Genomic DNA, 23,062 nt, shown 5'->3' with positions numbered 1-23,062 from the left:
ATTACAGAAGATTTATTACCATGTGTTTTGTTGCTGTCCTGGAAGGACCATGGGACCTTTCTATCTGACTTATAGCTGAAACTTGCCATATGTATTATTTCCCCTCTTTGAAGTTGAACTCCCAGAGAGCAGGGACTGGCTTATAGTTCTATTTGTATCCCCAGCACTTAGCATACTACTCTGTACATAGTAAGAGCTTAATGAATTACTTTTTTATTCATTCATTCATTACTGTGTGTGTGTGCGCGTGTGTGTATGCTTGCATGTGTGCATGCTCGCACATGTGCATGCAGTAAATGTGATTGAATAGCTTTGGCCAGAACCAGAAATGGTGCTCATTTTACAAGATATCTTTTTATGCTATATATTATTTTTCAGTCCTGAAATTGCATTCAATTTTATTTGAGAATGTCTTGTAATTATTCATCTTTTGTGTATTGGTGGATGATTCCCTTATACTGTGACTGGATACTTACATTTTTTCCTGCATGTCAACTAAGATCCATTAAGCAGCACTATGACAAAAAAAGAATTCTTAACAGATATTATTTTGTTCTTTAATAAGAACATCCACTGCATAGTCGATGCTCCCTTGACTCGTGTAAAGTTAAAATTTCCTCTAATAGCAATTTGATTGCAGAAGCATTAAAAAAAAATTTCAAGGATACCATTTGGTTTCCCATTGAATAGTTATTATGACTGGCTTTGCTCACAAAGCAAAACTAAAAGCAAAAAAAAAAAAGCAAACCATCAAATAAACTAGAACTTCTCCTATTTCTAAATCTGGGCATCAATAGCTCTAAGAAATATAAGACATTCCATTAGCAATAAGCACATACATAGCTTTATTGTCATAGTAGAATCCTCTAATGACTTTAACTTCATTGCAAAGAACATTCTCTCTCTCTCTCTCTCTCTCTCTCTCTCTCTCTCTCTCTCTCTCTCTCTCTCTCCTCCGCTCTTCTCTCTGTCTCTCTTTGTCTCTTTCTCTCTTGTCTGTATGCCTTCTCTCCAGAATATCATTCTTGTTTATGCTCGTCCTTGATAATAAGTAACACAAATAACATGAACCTTGTCAATGTGGCTTTTTTTTATCACTGGGATGCTGTCTGATTTGTAGCCCCAGGTACCATTGGTGAGAAATTTTGCTCAGTCCATTTATTAATAATTTATTTGTTCTAAGGCTGATATTGACAGAAGCAACTTTTAATTGTGGAATATTCCTAGATACATGAACATGGACATTAGGCTATCTTCATATTAGCAAAATGAATTAGGTATTTGAGACAGTTATGCCCATTATGTGGCTACTTGAGAGTAAAGTGTTTGGGGGCTTGAATTATCCACATTGCTTTGATTTTCTCATTCATTTATCCATTATTTATTGGGTATCTACTGTATGAATAGCACTGTTCTGGGGAAGGGTTCCAACTTCCAACTCTTAGACTTAAATTTACTTTAAGACTCAGCTCAAGCACTACCTTTGATCCCAGCCCCCTCCTGCCAGATGATAGTGTTATCCCCTCTGAGGTTATCTTCCATCTATTCTGTATTTATCTTGAATGTTCTGATTTATGTGTCATTTCACACATTACAATGCTAACTCCTTGAGGACAGGGATGGTTTTTGCATTCCCAGTGATTAGCAAACAGTAAGCATTAAATAAATGCTTGTTGATTGCTTGATTGATAAGCCATAGCTCTTACTCTCAATGAATTTACAGTCTAGGTGAGGTTAAAAGACATACACATATGAAATATTTAAAAAGCTGTATAAGCAAAATTATAATTAAGTACCAAAATAGGAACAGAGACATGAAATGGGATCAGAGAGAGACAGAGAGAGACAGAGACAGACAGAAACAGAGAGAGAGAGAGAGAGAGACAGAGACAGAGACAGATAGAGAGAGTGAGAGAGTGCAATAAGGGATTTCAGAGGTCCTTGTTACAGATGAAGAAATCGAAGCCCAGAAGGTTGTGGCTTGTTTGATATCACACAGGTAATAAATGTTAGAAATGGGATTGGATCTGGGTCTTCTCTATTCCAGAACCAGTGTTCTTTCCCCTATACCAGGCTGCTTCTCTAAGACAGTAAGTACTAAGAATTCGGAGAAGAGGGAGATCAATGTAGACTGAGTAGCCGGACAAATCTTCATGGAAAAAATACTACTTGATATGGACCTTGATGTCTAAGATGGATTTAGACATGGGCAGAGCATAGCATCCCAAGTAGCAGGTATAGCCTGGGTTTGAACAGAGGCACAGAAACAATAATGAATACTGGGTATTAAAGGATAACGAAGAATCTCTGATGTTCTGAAAAAGAGAGAAAGGTTTTGATAGGTAGTTTGGGATCAGATCATGGAAAGTAAATAAATAATGGAAGCCACTGAATTTTTCTTTTTTGATGGGGGTGTCATTTTTTAAAGCAGGAGAATGGATAATTTGATGAGCTAGCATGATATTATAGAAAGTTCACAGTAACAAAAATCAGAAGAACTTGGTTCTACTGTAGGTTCTACCATCAACTAGTTTTAAGATCTAGGACTCCGTATCTTTGGCCACAAGATTCCATTGTAGAATGATTTATTTCTCTAAATAAGGGATTGAGTTTGACCACTGAGCCTGGGACTAGTTACACTTTGATAATATTTAGTTCTTATCCTTTTCACCTCCTTTTTGTTTGAATGGGAGGCCAAAATGAATGTCAGGATTGTTAATAATGGATGGCATGAGTCAATCAATGATTGGTTGAGAAGGAATCCATTAAATTGATTCTGAAGGGGGCAAAGTTTGGCAACTGGAAAGATAATAACAATGGGTTTTCTAGTCAGATAGAGACTTGAAACAGTCTTTATCCTTAGTAAAATGAAAAATAAAAAAACTAAAAAGATAGACTTCATGCTTGTATTTGATATTTAACTGATATTTAACCAAAAGAACATGACATCAGTTCATACAAATCTTCCCAGGTTTCTCTGAATCTGTCTCATTTTTGTTTGCAATGCAATAAGGTAATTCCTTTCATTTACCACAATTTATTCAGTCATTCTCCTTCACTTCTGAAAGTAAGATTCTCCTTTTCGATAAGAAAAACCTGTCATAGTTAAGGTTCTGGGGATTGGTAGACTTTTCTTATGAGAGGGAAAAGTAATTAAGGTTTTTATTATCCCTTCTAGCCCAATACTAGGTATGTGAAAGCCATACCTCAATAAGGGAGTTGATGCTTAATTCTCTGAGTGTGAACCTAAAAGTAATATTCCTCTTATGGCAAAGAAGCCAAAAAGCAGAGTTCTGGCCATTTGTTGGGGGGGGGTAGTTCTGGATTAATTGGACGGGCTTATTGGTATTATTCTTTGGGTTTATTGAATAATTGCTTTATCTGGAACGCCTTTGTCATTTTTGTTGGGGTGTTTTTCCAGGGTAAGCTGAACTTGACTAGCAATGTTCACATCACTGTCTTTGCTGGAAGTCCCCCAGGGAGTTTTTGTGCAGTTGTAGATGCTACTTACTAAATTTATTTCTGCTTTGTAACTTTGATTTTTTTTGGACAATTTTTAGACTGGAAGATTTCAAAAAGTGCTCTAATTTTCTTCACTGTTTGGTTCTTCTGCTGTAGTATAATTGATTGGCGTGAGATAGATATTGTTTGGGTTTTTTATTTAAGTTTTTCCCTATTCAGCCTTCTGTCCAAAGTCCCTCAGGATGAACTTGCCTGTTCCCGATTGCTGTGAAGCAGCCCTCCTGACCTCACATGTTTTAACATCATCACCTGTCACAAAGTTGAACATCAGGGGAGGGCCCTGAACAGTTAATCACTGGTCCCTCTCAAATATTTTCTCTTTAGCCACTCATAATCTCCCTGAACTTATTCCTCAATGATTAGCATGCTTTCCCATGGCAGACTCTCCCTATCTCAGTGATTCTGAACCCCCAGCTTTCATTATATAAATCCCATTCCCCAGTCTCCTCAGAACTACACCAAAAATCGCATTCTAGATCTGCCACTCCATCTACTGAGCTTTCTGGAATGCCCACTTCATCATTAATGAACTTGCTTTTATCTAAAAACTTTTCTTTTCCTATTCCTTTCATCTTCCAGCGCTCTCTGAGACCCAGCTCCTTCCTAATGATGCATCTTCCCTGGCCATCCCCTTTAGAACTAGGTGTACTTTTATTAATATCTCCTCCCCTTCCAGAACTCATTCACGGGTTGGGGTGGGGAAGTCAGAATATTCCTTCCTTCCAGTTGTCACTTTCAGAATCTCCATCGACCATCATCAGTCAGTAACCCCTCCTTCTTTGGGGTTCATTCATTTCATATTTATCACTCAGTGCAGGGGTGATGGCCCAGGAAAGAATTGAGGATTTGGAAGTCAAATAGTGATGACAAAGAACACATTTAGGGGGTCATAAAGCAGAGGGAAAATGCTCAGATAAAGGAGTTTCAGAGTTTATGAATATGGAATCAGATTACTTGTAGGTAGATGACAGCTACCAGGATCCTGATTGGGTAACTGGAGTGGGAAAAAGCACTAACAATTGGGGAAATTGACGAAGTCTTCTTAGAGGAAGTGGCAGAATTCTGAATGATGAGGTTAAAGAGAGGAGTGCATTCCAACTATAGCAGGTGCCCTGTTGGACTGCACAGAGGTGATGATGGTGGTGGACACTGAATGTGGAATTGGGGAAATAGCCAGTGCCCTAGTTTGCCTGGTACACAGAGTGCATGAAGAGGAAAAATATGTAGCAAGGCTATATCTTTGTTTGTTTTGGAAGTGATCTTCAGGAGAGGTTGGAGAAGGGGGAAGAACTAGAATCAAGAATGGTAAGGAAGCTACTTAATATTTGCTATGCACTTTCCCCAGAAAACTCCATGAAGTAGGTAGCACAAACATTATTCCCATTTCGTCAATGAATCAGTTGAGTCTCTGAGAGATTAAGTGGTCACAAATCCCTCATACTAGGCTCCCCTTGTTTCCAATTGCGTGATTATTATTTGAGTTTAGTTCATAATCTCATAATGCCTGGACTATTACCTTCATGCTTCTAAACTTTTCCTTCTCTAATCTTTTTTCTGAACATTTGCCGAAATTATCTATATAAATCATATGTCTGACAAAATTTTGCTCTCTTTGTAAAAAGAAACCAAAAATACTGCCCCCCCCAATTCCATTACCTTCTATTCTCTCAGATAAAATATGTACTCACCAGCTTGACATTAAAGCTCACCAAAATATGGCTAGAGCCTATTTTTTCCAATTTATTTCCTATTACTCTCTTTTATAAATTGTGTTCCAGAAAACAAAAACATCTTGAATACATACTAGCTGTTCTCTGAATTCAATGCTCAGTTTCCCATCTCTGCTTTTGAATAGGCTCCATGCCTAGAATGTGATACTGCTTCATTGCAACCCTTTAGACTGTTAGATTCCATCAAGGAACATATTAGGTGCTACCTCTTGTGGAAAGCCTTTCTAGAAGCCATCATGCATTACTCTTTTTCTTCTCAAATTATCTTGCATTTACTTATATAGGTGCATGTTGGAATATCCTACCCCTATCCTAGCGAGAATGTCAGCTTCCTCAGGGTGAAGGAGCTGCTTTGTACCCTTGTGTCTAGTATAATGAGGGTCTGAGGGCTGACTGCCATTTTGGGATTGAGAATTTAGAGGGATAAAAATTATCCTTAGACTTGTAGAGTTCTGGTGGAGCTGGTTCAAAACCAGATTCAGAGAGCCAATTGTTAATTTTTTATTGTGAGCATTGAATCAATACTTGGCCTAGACTTAAGAAAGTGATGGAGAAAATGTTAACAATAAAGATTAAATTGATATCTCATGGGTATACCCCCTTTCCTCTGAGAGTTGGTTGGTAAACATTTACCAACTTCGTCTTGACTGAGAGTCTTGAATTCTTTGAGTTGGGAGGCAGAATTAAACAATTCCTCAGAATATTTAAAGTGGAAACCTAATCTTTTCTCTTAGTCTATCTCTCAAAAATTATGTGTTCCTTTAAGAACTCTGAGGAACAACACAATTCCACTTTTTGTCTTCAAGGATAATATGGTCCCTAACTGCTTTCAGGGTTCGAATTTAATCTCTCTCTCTCTCATCCTCTTCTCTTCTCTTTTCTACTCTTCCCTTCCCTTCCCTTCTCTTCTCTCTCCCCTTCCCCTTCTATGATATGTATATATACATATTTAATCTTTATAATTAATAATTTGTCCATCACTTTCTTAACCAAGAATCTAAGATGCAATGTGCCTTGCACATGGTAGGCCTTTAATAAATGTTTGTGCAATCTATCTAACTACTAGGACATATTATCTCTCAATTAGATCACACAGGAAAAACATCAAGAAATAGGGAAAGATTTATATGAAATGATGAAGATGGAAGAAAGTAGAGATAGAGGTACAATATGTCCACTGATGACTTTGTAAAACACTTGATGGTGATGATGATGATAAGAAAATTCAATGAAAATCTAAAGAAGAAAAAAGAGATTAGAATGAATAGAACCTAGAAGTAAACAGGGCATCATTATTATTTTTAATAACAGAATAATAAGATTTTAGAGACATAAGGGATCATTTTCCCCCTTCTCTCATTTTTTCAGATGAGGAAACTGAGGACCAAAGAAGTAAAGTGATTTGTCCATGATCATACAGGGAATAAGAGCACAGATTCAAATAAAAGTGTCAGGTATGGTTTTATGCTTGTTAATTAAAAAAGTTTTTGTTTATTTGAATAATGTTTGTGGTTGTTAAATTTCAAATAAAGCAATTTTTTTAAAAAAGAAAGGGAGACAATTAGAAAAACAAGAGAATTTGTGTGTCACCATGGGAAATATAGAAGGTAGAGAAGAGATCCAGGATAAAAAATAAGTTTGAACACCGAGTCTGTGTCTCATAGTTTAATTAAGAAGATTAGTGGAGAGAGATTTTCTATTCAATGTGTTTTGTTTTTCAAAGAAAATGTTCTTGTTTCTTAGGAGATCAAGGTTAGATATAGCCATGGGACACCTGTCTTTTAGTATTTAAGAACTCCTTTGCTGATGCTTTCCTATTCTTTTAAAAAAAAGCAGTTTCATGCGATACCATATGATTTTAGAACTAAGGAGGACCTCCTTAGAGATTACCTACTCCAACTCACTCATTTTACTGGTGGGTAAACTGAGCAGTGTTGAAATATCTTTCACACTGTCACAGAGTTGGTATGATAAGATCCTAGAGTCATAGAGTTAGAGCTGGATGGGACCCTAGGGGCTATCAAGGTCAGCACCTTCACTTTACAGATGAGGCAACTGAGGCACAGAGAGGTCAAATGACTTACTTGCCAAAGGTCACACAGTAAATCTTTTAAGTGGGATTTGAATCCAGGTTTTCCTCACTTCAAGTTCAGGTATCCTTGCCCCCAGGGCAGTGTTCTCAACTTTAAAAAACCCTTTTCTTTCTTTGTTTCTGTTTGCTCCTCTCCTCTCCTCTCCTCTCCTCTCCTCTCCTCTCCTCTCCTCTCCTCTCCTCTCCTCTCCTCTCCTCTCCTCTCCTCTCCTCTCCTCTCCTCTCCTCTCCTCTCCTCTCCTCTCCTCTCCTCTCCTCTCCTCTCCTCTCCTCTCCTCTCCTCTCCTCTCCTCTCCTCTCCTCTCCTCTCCTCTCCTCTCCTCTCCTCTCCTCTCCTCTCCTCTCCTCTCCTCTCCTCTCCTCTCCTCTCCTCTCCTCTCCTCTCCTCTCCTCTCCTCTCCTCTCCTCTCCTCTCCTCTCCTCTCCTCTCCTCTCCTCTCCTCTCCTCTCCTCTCCTCTCCTCTCCTCTCCTCTCCTCTCCTCTCCTCTCCTCTCCTCTCCTCTCCTCTCCTCTCCAGATTAGGTTTCCTTATCTCCCCCAGGCTGGAAGTTCACAGGCTTCATTGCACTCTGATCTCTCTCCTTTTTTTTTTGTGGGGCAATGAGGGTTAAGTGTCAAGTGTCTGAGGCCGGATTTGAACCCAGGTCTTTCCATTCTTGAGGAGTTTAATACCTGGCTAAGTAGTATCTCCCCTCTCTTTCCCTAACACCTATTCTTGGGATCTTCAATATACACATTCATATCTGCTTAAACACTCTCCCAATGAATCAATCTCCAAAACTTCCATCATCTTCATTTTTATGCCACCTCAGTACAAAAAGATGATCATACCACTGCCCTAACCATCAGTCATAACTGTTACTATCTTCATGATCCAGAACTTGAAATTTCTTTCTCTATTGATCTTTCCTTCTGACTCACCCTTCTGAGAACTAATTTTTATTCTCACAGTGAAACACTCTTTAAGAACCTTTATCTTCTCTTCTAGAAGGGAGAGGAACAGCTTGTATTCCAAGCACAGATAACAGTTATTTGGCTGTGGCAGAAAGATAAACATTATGGATTAGCTACAGGGCACTGCAAAATTCTCCCCTGCTCTCCATACTTTCTGAAATCATTGGAATCATTTGATATTTCTATTAATAGTTTTTGCAGCTAACTTCACTGGAGACCAGCTTGAATTGAATCTTTTATTGCAACAATTGAAGGATTATGTAAACTTTTTTTTCGTCAGCAAAAAATTAAGATGAAATTAAAGATTTTATCTCTTATAGGTTAGTTTAATAATTCAAAGTTGAATAAGAACTTTGTGTGGAAAGCTATGGACTATAGGAATAGGAATATATTTTGAGTATTAAAGATATCTTATTTGCATTTCATCATTCCATATATTAGAAAATATCAAAGTAGCACTCAAATTAGGTTTTTCTTTTTCTAGCTATCATTTCTTACATCTAGCCACTTTTTTCCCTTTCATATTGCCGCCATTTTAATCTAATCCTGCATTTCCCCACTTTAATCTATCATCCACATAGATCTAAAGTGATCTTCCAAAAAGGCAGGTCTGATCATGTCATTTTTCTACTTAATCAATGCCCAGTGGCTCTCTCTTACATCTAGGAGCAAAGAAAACCCCTTTATTTGGCATTTAAAGTATTTCACAATCTGGTCCCAATTCCCATTCCTCCTCTCTGTGACTTTGCACTGGCTGTCTCCCATGCCTGAAGTGTACATTTTCCTCACCTCTGCCTTTTAGAACCCTTAGTTTCCTTTAAGACTCAGCTCAAGCATCACCTTGTACAAGAAGCCTATTCTAGCTGCCAAATAGGTCCTTTCTTGATCTCTCATGGAATTACTACTTCCCACATAAAAGGATAAGAGAAGTGGAGAGAAAGGGGCAAAGTCATTCCCTTTTTGAAGGTCCACTGAATCATTGGGTCTTCCTGTTCAGTGGCCACTAAAGAGATTCCTTTGGCATCTTTGAAGCACTTGAGTTGTATAGCACTGATCCACGCATGACCAGCCAGAAGCAGCCCAAAGGCTTGAGCATCCCCCAAATGCCCTAACACTTAAGTAGCACATATGAGGAGTTTTGTGCATATCCTGTTACAAATACAGCTTGTTTCCACCTAGAGAATGTATGCTCCTTGAAGGCAGATGACTAGCACAGTGTCTTGCCCATAGCAAATACTTAATGATTTATAAAATCAACCAACAAACACTGATTAAGTCCCCCCCTTTTCATTTCAATGGGAGAGATAATGCATAAATATAAAATGCAAACAGTACATCTACAAAATAAATACCAGGTAGTTTGGGGGCAAAAGACACCAGCAGTTGGGAGGAACCAGGAAAGACTTCATATTGAAGAAAACCAGGGTCTCCAAGAGGTAGAGGGAGGAGAGAATATATTCTAGAGAATGTACAAAAGTTTGGAGATGGAAGATGGAGCATTATGTATCCAAAAGGGCAGAAAGGTCAGTATGGCTGTAGGATATATGAAAGGGAACAATATACCTGAAAAGTAGAAAAAGGTCAAATTGTGATATGCATTGAATGCTAAACAGAATTTTTTATATTTTGATCCTAGAGGTGATAGAGTGTCATTAGATATTGATTGATGTGCAGATTGATAGAGGTATGCATTATAAGATGAAGAGACTGCCTCAAAATCAAATTGGAGCAGCCTATTATTTATCTTAAGATAATATTAGTTATACTGTAGGCATCAATTACTGTTCAAGTTGGAAAATGTTGCTTTTACAAGAACTAAAATACTTTCCCCTTTACTATTTAATTTAGATGTCTTAGAGGGAACATTGAGATGTCATTCAGGGACCAAGAAATAATAGAATTTAGGTTTGCAACTCAGACACCATATTGCTATTGTTAGCTTTCATGTTCAAAGAGAATACCACTGATAGTGATTAGGTATATTGCATTTAAATGAAATCCTTTGGAATCTTGAGATCCGGTTTTGGATACCTGAATGCTACCAAAGTATACTAGTTTTACGTATTGAAATTGCTTTATGAAGAATGACATTAATGTACATTAAAAGTGCCAAAATAATAATTATTTATCTAGGCCAGCCCTCCCTCACCCCTCACAACATTTTATTCTATTGACTGACAGAATAGAATAGACTATTGTCTTTGGTACCTTTAGTCAACAGGTATACACTATAAACAGAAAATTTCAAGGCCTCTTTAGACTAGTCTGTAGGATGAATTTGAATAAATTTTTCCCAAGCTACCTGAAAATTTACATTTGACTTTCAAAAAAAATTGACCCATGGAACCAACCTCCTTACCATTGTCAAAATTTGCATTCAGATACCACTTTATACTTGCATAACACTTTTTTCCCAATGATTTTCTTTTCAAATCCACGATTCCATTTTATCTCCAAAGCAACCCACAGAGTTAGATTGTTTTTTTGCTAACATCCTCAATTTATAGATGATAAAATTGAATCTCAGAATAATAAATCAACCTTCCAATGGTCATACATTAAGTTAGGGACAGAACTGGATCTTAGATCTCTTGACTTCTAGGCTAGCATTCTACATTGATGGAAAACGTGCTAAGAAATGTTGGGAAGGTTGTATGATTGTCACATGGAAGTGAGGTGTTCAGAAGACATAGCATGCGTACTATAAAAATGTTCTTTCTTAGCTCTTGAAGGGCATGCTTTAATGCCATAAATGCTATTCCTTTGATACTTTTCAATTAATCCTATTAATTAATTAATTTAATTAAGGTTTTAATCTTTTCTGGGGTGTGTTACAGACCCCTTTAGCAGTTTGGTAAAGCCTATGGATCTCTTTTCAGAATAATGTTAAATGCACAAATTAAAATACATAAGATTACAAAGAAACTCATTTGTATTGATGTAATCATCAAAGTAGGGCAGCTAGGTGGTTGCGTGGATAGAGCACTGGCCCTGAATTTGGGAGGACTTGAGTTCAAATCCAGTCTCAGACACTTGACAGCTGTGTGACCCTGGCCAAGTCACTTAACCCTTATTCCTTCGAACATCCAGGGCCATCTCTAGTCATTCTGATCTATATCTTGCCATTAGACTCAGATGGCTATGTAGGAGAGAGTAAGACTTTGCAGCCCTTCCTCACTTAAATCTAACTCATTGAAAGTCATGATATTACCTTCCAACATCATGGTCCTCTTTGAGAATGAAGGACAAATAACAACAACAGCAACAATCATCAAAATGTAAACAAAAACACCCCCAAGATCACAGACCTCACGTTAAGAACCCTTGAATGCAATTGAATATTGTATATGCAGTGCTAGTTTTTTAATCACATAGAGTGGCATGCAAAAAGAAATGAATTATATATTGGAAAATATTGAAAATATACACACAATGTTAGTCCAGAAAAATTGAAGTATGGGTTGATCAATTATCCATTAATTATCCGTAATTATCCATAAATGTGGGAAATCAATGAAGACAAATTAGGCTAAACTGATTCTCTTGTTTCCCCTAATGGCAGATAGCTTTTGGCCTGGATTTTTCCATTAACTACTTCAAATTTCATTCTAGTATTGTCTTGTTCCCTGCAGGACATGGTACTGAAGAAATTTTGCTCTGTATTTTTGAGTTTGTGGGCTGCTGTTTAGATCTTAGCACAAAAGGCTTAGGGAACTTGAAAACACCAATATGGAAATACACAGGAAAATGTTGCACAAATCTGGCTTTTGTTTCAGAAGGTGACTTATTGAGGGATGGGTGGACTTGATTAATCTCTGTGAGGCGTGGGCCTCTAACCCACTATGTCCTTTAAAGGCTGTTATTTGTTTTTAGATGAACAATTATAGGCAGCCTTGGCTGAAAAGATTCATTTACCCCCTGGATTCCAGTTGACTTGTTTATATATGTACAGGCAGGCTCTACTGGCATGAGGTCCATGAAATTGATGATAAGGAAAATTGTGACAATTAAATCAGAGACACAATTATGAACAACCCCCATGGTTGGCTTTTGTTAAGCTGAAATGTCTGAAAAATCAGCAAGGAAGTCTTTGAAAACCTTCTAAAGTATAATCCCTTGCACAAAAGTAACAGACCATAGAAAAAGGCATAAACATGTGGTGAGGCATACTTTTAGGCAAAATCACAGCTGTTGGCAGGCTGGCTGTCTTTATCCACTTTGGCCCCATTTGACTAGCCACTGCTTTGTAATTTAGACGGTAGTGGGGAGGGAAAAATAAGAAGGAGGGGATGCACCTGTTTCTTTTTCTGACTTGAGTGTTGAATACTTTGAGACAAGTGTGATCTTGGAGGGCATGAGCCCTCTCCTTTTATTTAATGAACAGGGCCTAATTTTAGAAGGACTTCACCCAAAGCAGGAAGCATTCCACACAATGTTTTCAGATTTTCTTGGGACACTAGGGACCTAGAAAAGATCTCACAGCTAGCTATTTAGAAAGCTTCACTGCTACTTCAGAAACATCATATTAAATTCTGCAGCCGATTTTACCAACAAATCAGTGTGTGGGGCAGGAAAGCCATGGACTTTAGAGTCAGGCCATGGAACTGTTTTGACCAGAAAATAGTTTCTCAAGATAAACAGCAATTTGTCCTAGCAATAGTTTCAATGGGGATGAAATGAAGGAAAGAAATGGATTCATCCAATGAAGAGTAAATTAATTTAAAAATAAGAGATTAGTTCCATCCATGGGAAGAAGGAGATAGAGAAAAAGCATTGAGAAGTTTCTCATTTTGTCAGAAAAATAACATAGGAAAAGTTTTTCATAATATTTCATTTTTAATTAGAATAAAATGATTTGTGGTAATGAATAGGCCACATATTCATTACTATAGAGTAGTCTGTGGCTATAAAAAGATTTCCATCTGGCCAGAATTTGTTTATATGTGAAGCACGTTTCTTCTTTATTTGTTAATCCTGACATTTTGACCTGAAGACAGAGGCTCTGATACAATTGCCCTCTCATATCTAGGTTTGAAAATTCTCCTTGACTGAATAACTATGGATAAGAGAAGCTAAATAAAGAGGAAAACAATCCAAGATTCCATTTGCTAGGGTACCAACTACCTCACAGGACTGATGTAAGGAATGTTATTTGTAAAAATTTAGAGCTACAAAGATATGAGCTACTAATATTATTCTCCACAGATAACTATCATGTTAACATCACTTTACTCCACTAATCTTTTTTTTTTTTTTTTTTAGTGAGGCAATTGGGGTTAAGTGACTTGCCCAGGGTCACACAGCTAGTAAGTGTTAAGTGTCTGAGGCCGGATTTGAACTCAGATACTCCTGACTCCAGGGCCGGTGCTCTATCCACTGCGCCACCTAGCTGCCCCTACTCCACTAATCTTAAAAAGGAAATGCTCTTCTGGATTATTATTTTTTTAAATCTCTTTATTGTATAGTCATAGTACATGTTCTTTATTAAATAGTAGTAGTATGTGGGACAATTCAGGTATAGTGAGTTGCTGATGGATGAACGGTCACGTGGCTATTAAGTGTCAAGTGTCTGGGGAAACTTTTGAACTGAGTCCTCCTGGACACTGTTTAGATGATTCCAATTTTGTTGGCAACATCCAAAGCATCCTAGTCTGGAGCCAGTCAGACATAGGCCTTCTTCTCTCCATCAGGCCTGATCAGTGTGTTGACCTTGGCCACATCGATGTCATAAAGCTTCTTTACAGCTTGTTTAATCTGGTGCTTGTTGACCTTGACATCCACAGTGAAGACAAGGGTGTTGTTGTCCTCTATCTTCTTCATAGCAGACTCAGTGGTCAAGGGAAACTTAATGAGGGCAGAGTGGTCAAGCTTGCTTCTCCTCAGGGCACTTTTCCAAGGGTATTTGGGCTGCCTTCGATGTCTTAGAGTCTTGGGTCTCTGGAAGGTGAGGGCTGTCCGGATCTTCTTTTTGTGGCTGTGCCCGCCCTTCAATACTGCCTTCTTGGCCTTCAAAGCCTTGGACTTGGCTTCCATCTTGGGGGGAACAACCACTTCCTTCTTCGTGGCGCCATTTTGAGGAAAAGGTGGATTATTTAAAAAAAAATAAAATTAGATACTTCTAATACTTTCTTTCTCTCTTTCCCCTATAAATGCGAGAACTAACTGACTTTTGAATTCATTTATCATTCACTGATTGAGTCCATTTCTTGGACTCATTTCATATGTTCAATAATGAGAAGGATTGTACAAAGCAGAAGAAATGTAGGAATCAATGTGCAAATGATCGTTTGTCTAAACATAGCTTTCATCTTGAATTAGTGAATCTCTCCAGAAATACAACTTGTACTTGTTTTTGGAGCTATCACTAGAGAGTTGTTGTTGTTCAGTTGTTTCAGTCATATCTGTCCCTTCATGACCTCAATTGGGGTTTTCTTAGCAAAGATACTGGAGTGGTTTGCCGTTTCCTTTTGCATCTCATTTTTTTTTTGTTTAAATAAAAGTATTTTTATTATTTTCCAGTTACATGTAAGGATAGTTTTCAAAATTTTTTTCACAGGATTTTTAGTTCCAAATTTTTCTCCTACCCTCCCTTTCCTCCCTCCTCCCCAAAATGGAAAGCAATTTAATATAGTTTATATATGTACAATTCCAGCATATTTTATAAATGGGGAAGCTAAGACATTCAAAGCAAGTCTAATTCCCTATTCCACATAGACCTTCAAATACTTGCTTCCCCTACCTATATTTTTTCATCTCCAAATAAATCATTCTCAGTTCCTTCAGTCAAACCTTATAATGCATAAACTTAAGGTTCTTTAACATCCTGGTTGTTCCTCTTTAGATGGTCTTATCAATGTTGTTCCTAAAATGTGTACCCCAAACTGAGTTCCCACCACTATTTGTGTGAGTTTTCAAATGGAGTCAATGATTTCAAAGCAGGATTGAACCAAAGAATGATAATCAAAATCCTGGAAGTTGAATTCTTTTTCTTTTTTCTTTTTATTGCTATTATTATTATTATTATTGGTGGGGCAATGAGGGTTAAGTGACTTATCCAGGGTCACACAGATAGTAACTGTCAAGTGTCTGAGGTTGGATTTGAACTCAGGTCCTACTGAATCCAGGGCTGGTGCTTTATCCACTGCATCACCTAGCTGCCCCTTGAATGTTGAATTCTTGTACAATGTTCACTACTATAAGGAATGGAAAGAAAATGGATGACCCTAGAAGCCTGGATTAGAGTAGCTTTTAAGTACCCTTAGGTTTCTATTAAGGATTATATTCTCCACTTGTGAAATTCATTTTTAATCAATATGTATGTTTGTCACTGAGCTAGGAATTGCCCCCAAATTCCTTGGGCTTTCTAATCCTCATTCAATATTTCTCTCTTTAGCAAAATTGTCTTTTTATCCTTCTGATGTCATTCAAATGAAACTGCTCTCTCCAAGATTAGTCAAGATCTCTGAATTTCCAAACCACCTTTCTTCAGGGTTCATCCTTCTAGACCTCTTTAAGCATATGTCACCTATGATCACACTCCTTCCTGACACTCTCTCTTTTCCACTTCTCTCCAATGGCTTTCTTATACATCTAGTTCATTCCCTTTTTCCTTTTCTCCACCATTTTCTATGTTCCACATACTTTGCAGATGTAAACCCCCAGACTTGGTGATTAAGTTTTTTTTTTTAAATGTATAAGGTATTTTATTTTTTCCGTTACATGTAAAGATGGTTCTCAACTTTTGTTTATACAAGCTTTACAATTTCAGATTTTTCTCCCTCCCTCCCCTCCCTCCCCCCTCCCCTAGACAGCAGGCAATCTGATATAGGTTATATCTATATATCTCTATACATATACATATAGATATATACACACACATACATATATACACATAATAACATTAATCCTATTTCTGCATTAATCCTGTTACAAGAGAAAAAATCAGAGCAGTGATGCAAAACCTCAAAATAGAAAAAAAACCAACAGCACCCAAAACAAAAGAAATAATATGGTTCAATCAGCATCTATACTCCACAGTTCTTTCTTTCTTTTTTTTTCTTGGATTTGGAGATCCTCTTCTATCATGAGTTCCCTGGAACTCTTCTGTACCATTGCATTGGTGATAAGGATATAGTCCATCACAGTAGGTCAACACTCAATGTTGATGATACTGTGTACAATGTTCTTCTGGTTCTGCTCATCTCGCTCATCATCAGCTCATGTAAGACCCTCCAGGTTTCTCTGAACTCTTCCTGCTCATCATTTCTTATAGCACAATAGTATTCCATTGTATTCATATACCACAACTTGTCCAGCCATTCCCCAATTGATGGGCACCCCCTCAACTTCCAATTCCTTGCTACCACGTAGAGAGCAGCTATAAATATTTTTGTACATGTGGGTCCCTTTCCCCCTTCCATGATTTCTTTGGGCAAAAGACCTAAAAGTGGAATTGCTGGGTTAAAGGGTATGCACAGCTTTATTGCCCTTCGGGCATAATTCCAAATTGCTCTCCAGAATGGTTGGATCAGCTCACAGCTCCACCAACAATGCATTAGTGTTCCAATTTTCCCACAGCCTCTCCAACATTTATTATCTTCCTTTTTTGTCATTTTAGCCAATCTGATAGGTGTCTCTCTAATCATTAGAGATTTAGAGCATTTTTCATATCCTTTGACCATTTCTCAATTGGGGAATGACTTGGATTCTTATAAATTTGATTTAGTTCCCTATATATTTTAGAGATGAGGCCTTTATCAGAAGTACTGGCCTCAAAAATTGTTTCCCAGTTTTCTGCCTCCCTTCCAATTTTGGATGCATTGCTTCTGTTTGTACAAAAATTTTTTAATTTAATATAATCAAAATCATCCATTTTGCATTTTATAATATACTCTATCTCTTGTTTGGTCAAAAACTGTTCTCCTTTCCAAAGATCTAATAGGTACACTATTCCTTTCTCTCCTAATTTACCTATGGTATCACCTCTTATGTCTAAATCATGTATCCATTTTGACCTTATTTTAGTATAAGGTGTAAGATGTTGGTCTATGCCTAATTTCTGCCATACTATCTTCCAGTTTTCCCAGCAGTTTTTGTCAAATACTGAGTTCCTATCCCAGAAGCTGGAGTCTTTGGGTTTATCAAACACTACATTACTAGTGTCATTTACTACTGCATTTCCTGAGCCTAGCCTATTCCATTGATCTACTACTCTATTTTTTAGCCAGTACCAGATAGTTTTGATGACTGCCACTTTATAGTAAAGCTCCAGGTTTGGTACCACTAACCCACCTTCCTGTGAATTTTTTTTCATTATTTCCCTGGATATTCTTGATTTTTTGTTTTTCCAGATGAATTTTGTTATTATTTTTTCTAGCTGTATAAAATAATTTTTAGGTAGTCTGATTGGTATGGCACTGAATAAGTAAATTAATTTAGGCAGTATTGTCATTTTTACTATATTAGCTCTGCCTATCCATGAGCAATTGAGATCTTTCCAATTATTTAGATCTGATTTGATTTGTGTGAAGAGCGTTTGGTAGTTGTGTTCATAGAGTTCCTGGGTTTGTCTTGGCAAGTAGACTCCCAAGTATTTTATATTATCTACCATTACTTTAAATGGAATTTCTCTTTCTATCTCTTGCTGCTGGACTTTGTTGGTCATGTATAGAAATGCTGATGATTTATGTGGATTTATTTTATATCCTGCTACTTTGGTAAAGTTGTTAATTGTTTCAAGTAATTTTTGACTTGATTCTCGAGGATTCCTTAAGTATACCATCATATCATCTGCAAAGAGTGATAGTTTTGTTTCCTCCTTGCCTATTCTAATTCCTTTAATTCCTTTCTCTTCTCTGATTGCTAAAGCTAACATTTCTAGGACAATATTAAATAATAGGGGTGATAATGGACATCCCTGTTTCACCCCTGATCTTATTGGGAAGGCCTCTAATTTATCTCCATTGCATATAATACTTGCTGATGGCTTTAGGTAGATACTGTTTATTATTCTAAGGAAAGCTCCCCCTATTCCTAAACTCTCTAGTGTTTTTATTAGGAATGGGTGTTGTACTTTGTCAAAAGCTTTCTCTGCATCTATTGAGATAATCATATGATTTTGGTTGGTTTTCTTATTGATGTGGTTGATTATGTTAATAGTTTTCCTAATGTTGAACCAGCCCTGCATTCCTGGTATAAATCCCACCTGGTCATAGTGTATTATCCTGGTGATCACTTGCTGTAATCTCCTTGTTAATATCTTATTTAAGATTTTAGCATCAATATTCATTAGGGAAATTGGTCTATAATTTTCTTTCTCTGTTTTTGCTTTGCCTGGTTTTGGTATCACCACCATATTTGTGTCATAAAACGAATTTGGTAGAACTCCTTCTTCACCTATTTTTCCAAATAATTTGTATAATATTGGAATTAATTGTTCTTTAAATGTTTGGTGAAATTCACCTGTAAACCCATCTGGCCCTGGGGATCTTTTCTTAGGGAGTTCATTAATGGCTTGTTCAATTTCTTTTTCTAATATGGGTTTAAGGATTTTATTTCCTCTTCAGTTAACCTGGGCAGTTTGTATTTTTGTAAATATTCATCCATTTCATTTAGATTGTCAAATTTATTGGCATACAGTTGGGCAAAATAATTCCTAATTATTGATTTAATTTCCACTTCATTGGTGGTAACATCCCCTTTTTCATTTTTGATACTGGTAATTTGGTTTTCTTCTTTCTTTTTTTTAATCAAATTAACCAATATTTTATCTATTTTATTAGTTTTTTCATAAAACCAGCTCTTAGTTTTATTGATTAATTCTATAGCTTTTTTGCTTTCAATCTTACTAATTTCTCCTTTGATTTTCAGGATCTCTAATTTAGTATCTAATTGGGGATTTCAAATTTGTTCTTTTTCTAGCTTTTTAAGTTGCATGCCCAATTCATTAATCTCCTCTTTCTCTTTTTTATTCATGTAAGCATTTAGAGCTATAAATTTTCCCCTAAGCACTGCTTTGGCTGCATCCCATAGATTTTGGTATGTTGTCTCATTATTGTCATTTTCTTGGATATAGTTATTGATTGTTTCTATGATTTCTTGTTTGGCCCATTCATTCTTTAGAATGAAATTATTTAGTTTCCAATTGATTTTCATTCTACTTTTCCCTGGCTCTTTCTTACATGTAATTTTTATTGCATCATGATCTGAAAAGGATGCATTTACTATTTCTGCCTTTCTACATTTAACTATGATGTTTTTGTGCCCTAATACATGGTCAATTTTTGAAAATGTGCCATGTACTGCTGAGAAAAAGGTATATTCCTTTCTATCCCCATTCAATTTTCTCCAGACATCTATCATGTCTAACTTTTCTAGTAATCTATTCACCTCTTTCACTTCTTTCTTATTTATTTATTTTTTGGCTAGATTTATCTAATTCTGAGAGGGGGAGATTCAGATCCCCCACTAGTATAGTATTGCTATCTAATTCCTCTTGTAACTCATTTAACTTCTCCTCTAAGAACTTGGATGCTATACCACTTGGCACATACATATTCAATATTGATATTACTTCATTCTCTATAGTACCTTTAAGCAAGATGTAATTTCTTTCCTTATCTCTTTTAATGAGATCTATTTTTGCCTGCATTTTGTCTGAGATAAGGATTGCTACCCCTGCTTTTTTTGTTTTGTTTTGTTTTGGGGTTTTTTGCAGGGCAATGGAGGTTAAGTGACTTGCCCAGGGTCACACAGCTAGTAAGTGTCTGAGGCTGGATTTGAACTCAGGGACTCCTGAATCCAGGGCCGGTGCTTTATACACTGCGCCACCTAGCTGCCCCCACCCCTGCTTTTTTTTACTTTAGCTGAAGCATAATATATTCTGCTCCAGCCTTTTACCTTTACTCTGTGTGTATCTCTCTGCTTCAAATGTGTTTCTTGTAAACAGCATATTGTAGGATTCTGGTTTTTAATCCACTCTGCAATTTGCTTCCGTTTTATAGCAGAGTTCATTCCATTCACATTCACAGTTATTATTACTGACTGTCTATTCCCCTCCATTCTATTTACCCCCTTTGTACTTTCCCCCCTTCTTTCACCCTATTCCTCCTCACCGACGTTTTACTTCTTACCCCTGCCTTCCCCGATCTGCCCTCCCTTTTTATCACCCCCCTCTCTTTTCTTTACCCTTTTCTCCCTTGCTTTTGTCCTCCCTTCTATCAGTCCCCTTTCCCTTCCCCTTTTGCTTCCCTAAAGAGTGAGTTAAGTTTCTTTATCCCAATGAACGTATATGTTCTTCCCTCTTTGAATCAAATCTAATGAGAATAGGGTTGAAACAATGTTCACCCCTCCTTTCTTTCCCTCTATTGTAATAGGTTTTTTTTTCACCTCTTTATATGATATAATTCATCCCATTCCACCTCCCCTTTCCTCTCCTCCCCATAGACTCCCTTTTTACCCACTTAATTTTTTATTGTATCATCACATCAAAGACAATTTATATTTATACCCTCTGTGTAAAGTCCTTCTCTCTGCCCAAATACATTTACAGTTCTTAAGAGTTGTGAGTATTATCTCCCCATGTAGGGATATAAACAGTTTAACCTAATAGGGTAACCTTTTTTCCCCACCCCCTCTGTTTACCTTTTTAAACTTCTCTTGAGTCTTGTATGTTGAGATCAAATTTTCTTTTCAGTTCTGGTCTTTTCACCAGGAAAGATTGAAAGTCCCCAATGTCATTAAATGTCCATCTTTTCCCCTGAAAGAAAATGCACATTTTTGCTGGGTAATAGATTCTTGGCTGCAATCCAAGCTCCTTTGCCTTCCGGAATATCATGTTCCAAACCTTGCGGTCCTTTAATGTTGAAGCTGCCAGGTCCTGAGCAATCCTGACTGTGGCTCCATGGTACTTAAATTGCTTCTTTCTGGCTGCTTGGAGTATTTTCTCCTTCACCTGATAATTCTGGAATTTGGCTACAATATTCCTTGGAGTTTTCCTTTTGGGGTCTCTTTCAGGAGGTGATCGGTGGATTCTTTCAATGATGATTTTATCCTCTGATTCTATGATATCAGGGCAGTTCTCCTTAATAATTTCCTGGAATATGGTGTCTAGATTCTTTTTCTGGTCATGGCTTTCAGGCAGTCCAATGATTCTCAAATTGTCTCTCCTTGATCTGTTTTCCAGATCAGTTGTCTTTCCAATGAGGTATTTCACATTTTCTTCTATTTTTTCATTCTTTTGATTCTGCTTGACTGATTCCTGGTGTCTCATGGATTCCTTATCTTCCAAGTGTCCAATTTTAATTTTTAAGGCATTGTTTTCTTCAGGAAGATTATGCACCTTTTTTCCATTTAGCCAAGTGAATTTTTTAAGGCAGTGTTTTCTTCAATGAGATTATGCACCTTTTTTTTCCATTTGGCCAGATGAATTTTTTAAGGAATTGTTTTCTGCAGTCAATCTTTGTGCTTCCTTTTCCAAGCTGCTGATTCTTTTTTCATAGTTTTCTTGTTTTGCTTTCATTTCTCTCCCCATTTTTTCTTCTACCTCTCTCAGTTCATTTTTAATATCCTTTTTGAGCTCTTCCAGGAAGGCTTTTTGTTTCTGAGACCAATTCACCTTCCCTTGTGAGGCTTCACATGTAGGCAATTTGAGGGTATTGTCCTCATCTGAGTTTGTGTTGGCTTCTTTCCTATTGATACAGAAGCTCTCAATGGAGAGGGCTCTTTTTTGCTTCTTACTCATTATTGCAACTTATTTATTTATTTTTTAAGTTGAGGTCTTCTCTGGGGGCACCAGGGTCCCTGTTTTGGGCTTCTTGTGCAGGGGTATAGGTGCTGTGTGACTGGCTTTTTATTCTGAGGCCTTTATGGTGTGTGGAGATCCCCTGCCCTGCACTTCCTGTCTGGGTGCGCTCGGCCAGCCAGGCGCCCGCTCCCGGTGTCGGTTCCCGCCTGACCCCTTCGTGGACCCTCCCGGCCGGTGCAGGTAGGTTTTTCCACTGTCCTTCTTGGCCACCAGATTTTTGAACCAGGTTCCAGGGGCCTCAGTTGTTCGGCTGTGGCCCGCAGCTCCTGCTGACTTGCCGTGACCCCCTGGGCGCTGGGTTGCTGCCCTGCGCTGGGCCTCCCTTTTGCCCGAGTTAGACCGACCTTTTCCTGAAGTCTTCTAAATTATCTCTGGTTGGAGGACTGTGTCTCTCTGTCCCTTTGCAGGTTCTGTAGTTTCAGAATCCGTCCAGAGGCTTGATTTAATGTTCTTTTTGAGGGAACAGCAGGAGAGCTCAGGCAGTTTGCTGCTTCCTCTCCGCCATCTTGAGATCAGTGGTTCTTAAAATGTGGTCTGTAAACTCCAAGGGGTTCCTACAACCCTTTTAAAGAGATCTTTAAGGTAAAAACCAGTCTTGTAATAATTTAAGGATGTAATTTTCCTCTTAAAATACTCCTTATTTTCTTAAATGCAATTTGTGTGAAGCTAGATTTTCTTCATATACTTAAACCAAAACAATATATTACAACAGACTGAATGCAAAAGCAGAAATGAGAATACACCTGTCTTGTGTTAAGCCAGATATTAAAAGAGACTTGCAAAAATATGTCAAACAATGCCACTCTTCTCACTAATTGTCTTCACTTTGGAAAATACAATTATTTTTTTCTAAAAATATTATTATATAAACATGTAGTAGGCTTATTTTAAAAATTATCAGATAAATTTTCTAATCTATAGATATAACTCACATACAGAAAAAGTCTTTTGGGTTCCCA

General features: G+C 37.4%; 1 protein-coding gene across 1 annotated transcript; it reads right to left on the bottom strand.

The window, feature by feature from the left end:
- Nucleotides 1–13,960: 13,960 nt before the first annotated feature.
- Nucleotides 13,961–16,618, bottom strand: LOC122732874 (60S ribosomal protein L23a-like). The gene is made up of 2 exons (XM_043973286.1): nucleotides 16,604–16,618; nucleotides 13,961–14,356 (listed from the first exon to the last, which is right to left on the bottom strand). The coding sequence occupies exons 1-2, from the start codon at nucleotides 16,616–16,618 to the stop codon at nucleotides 13,961–13,963; spliced, it is 411 nt and encodes a 136-aa protein (XP_043829221.1).
- Nucleotides 16,619–23,062: the final 6,444 nt, after the last annotated feature.

This window comes from Dromiciops gliroides, chromosome 6 (genome assembly GCF_019393635.1).
Source record: "Dromiciops gliroides isolate mDroGli1 chromosome 6, mDroGli1.pri, whole genome shotgun sequence".
NCBI lineage: Eukaryota > Metazoa > Chordata > Mammalia > Microbiotheria > Microbiotheriidae > Dromiciops > Dromiciops gliroides.
The sequence above is the reverse complement of the archived record's forward strand: the minus strand, read 5'-3'. Positions and strand labels throughout refer to the sequence as shown.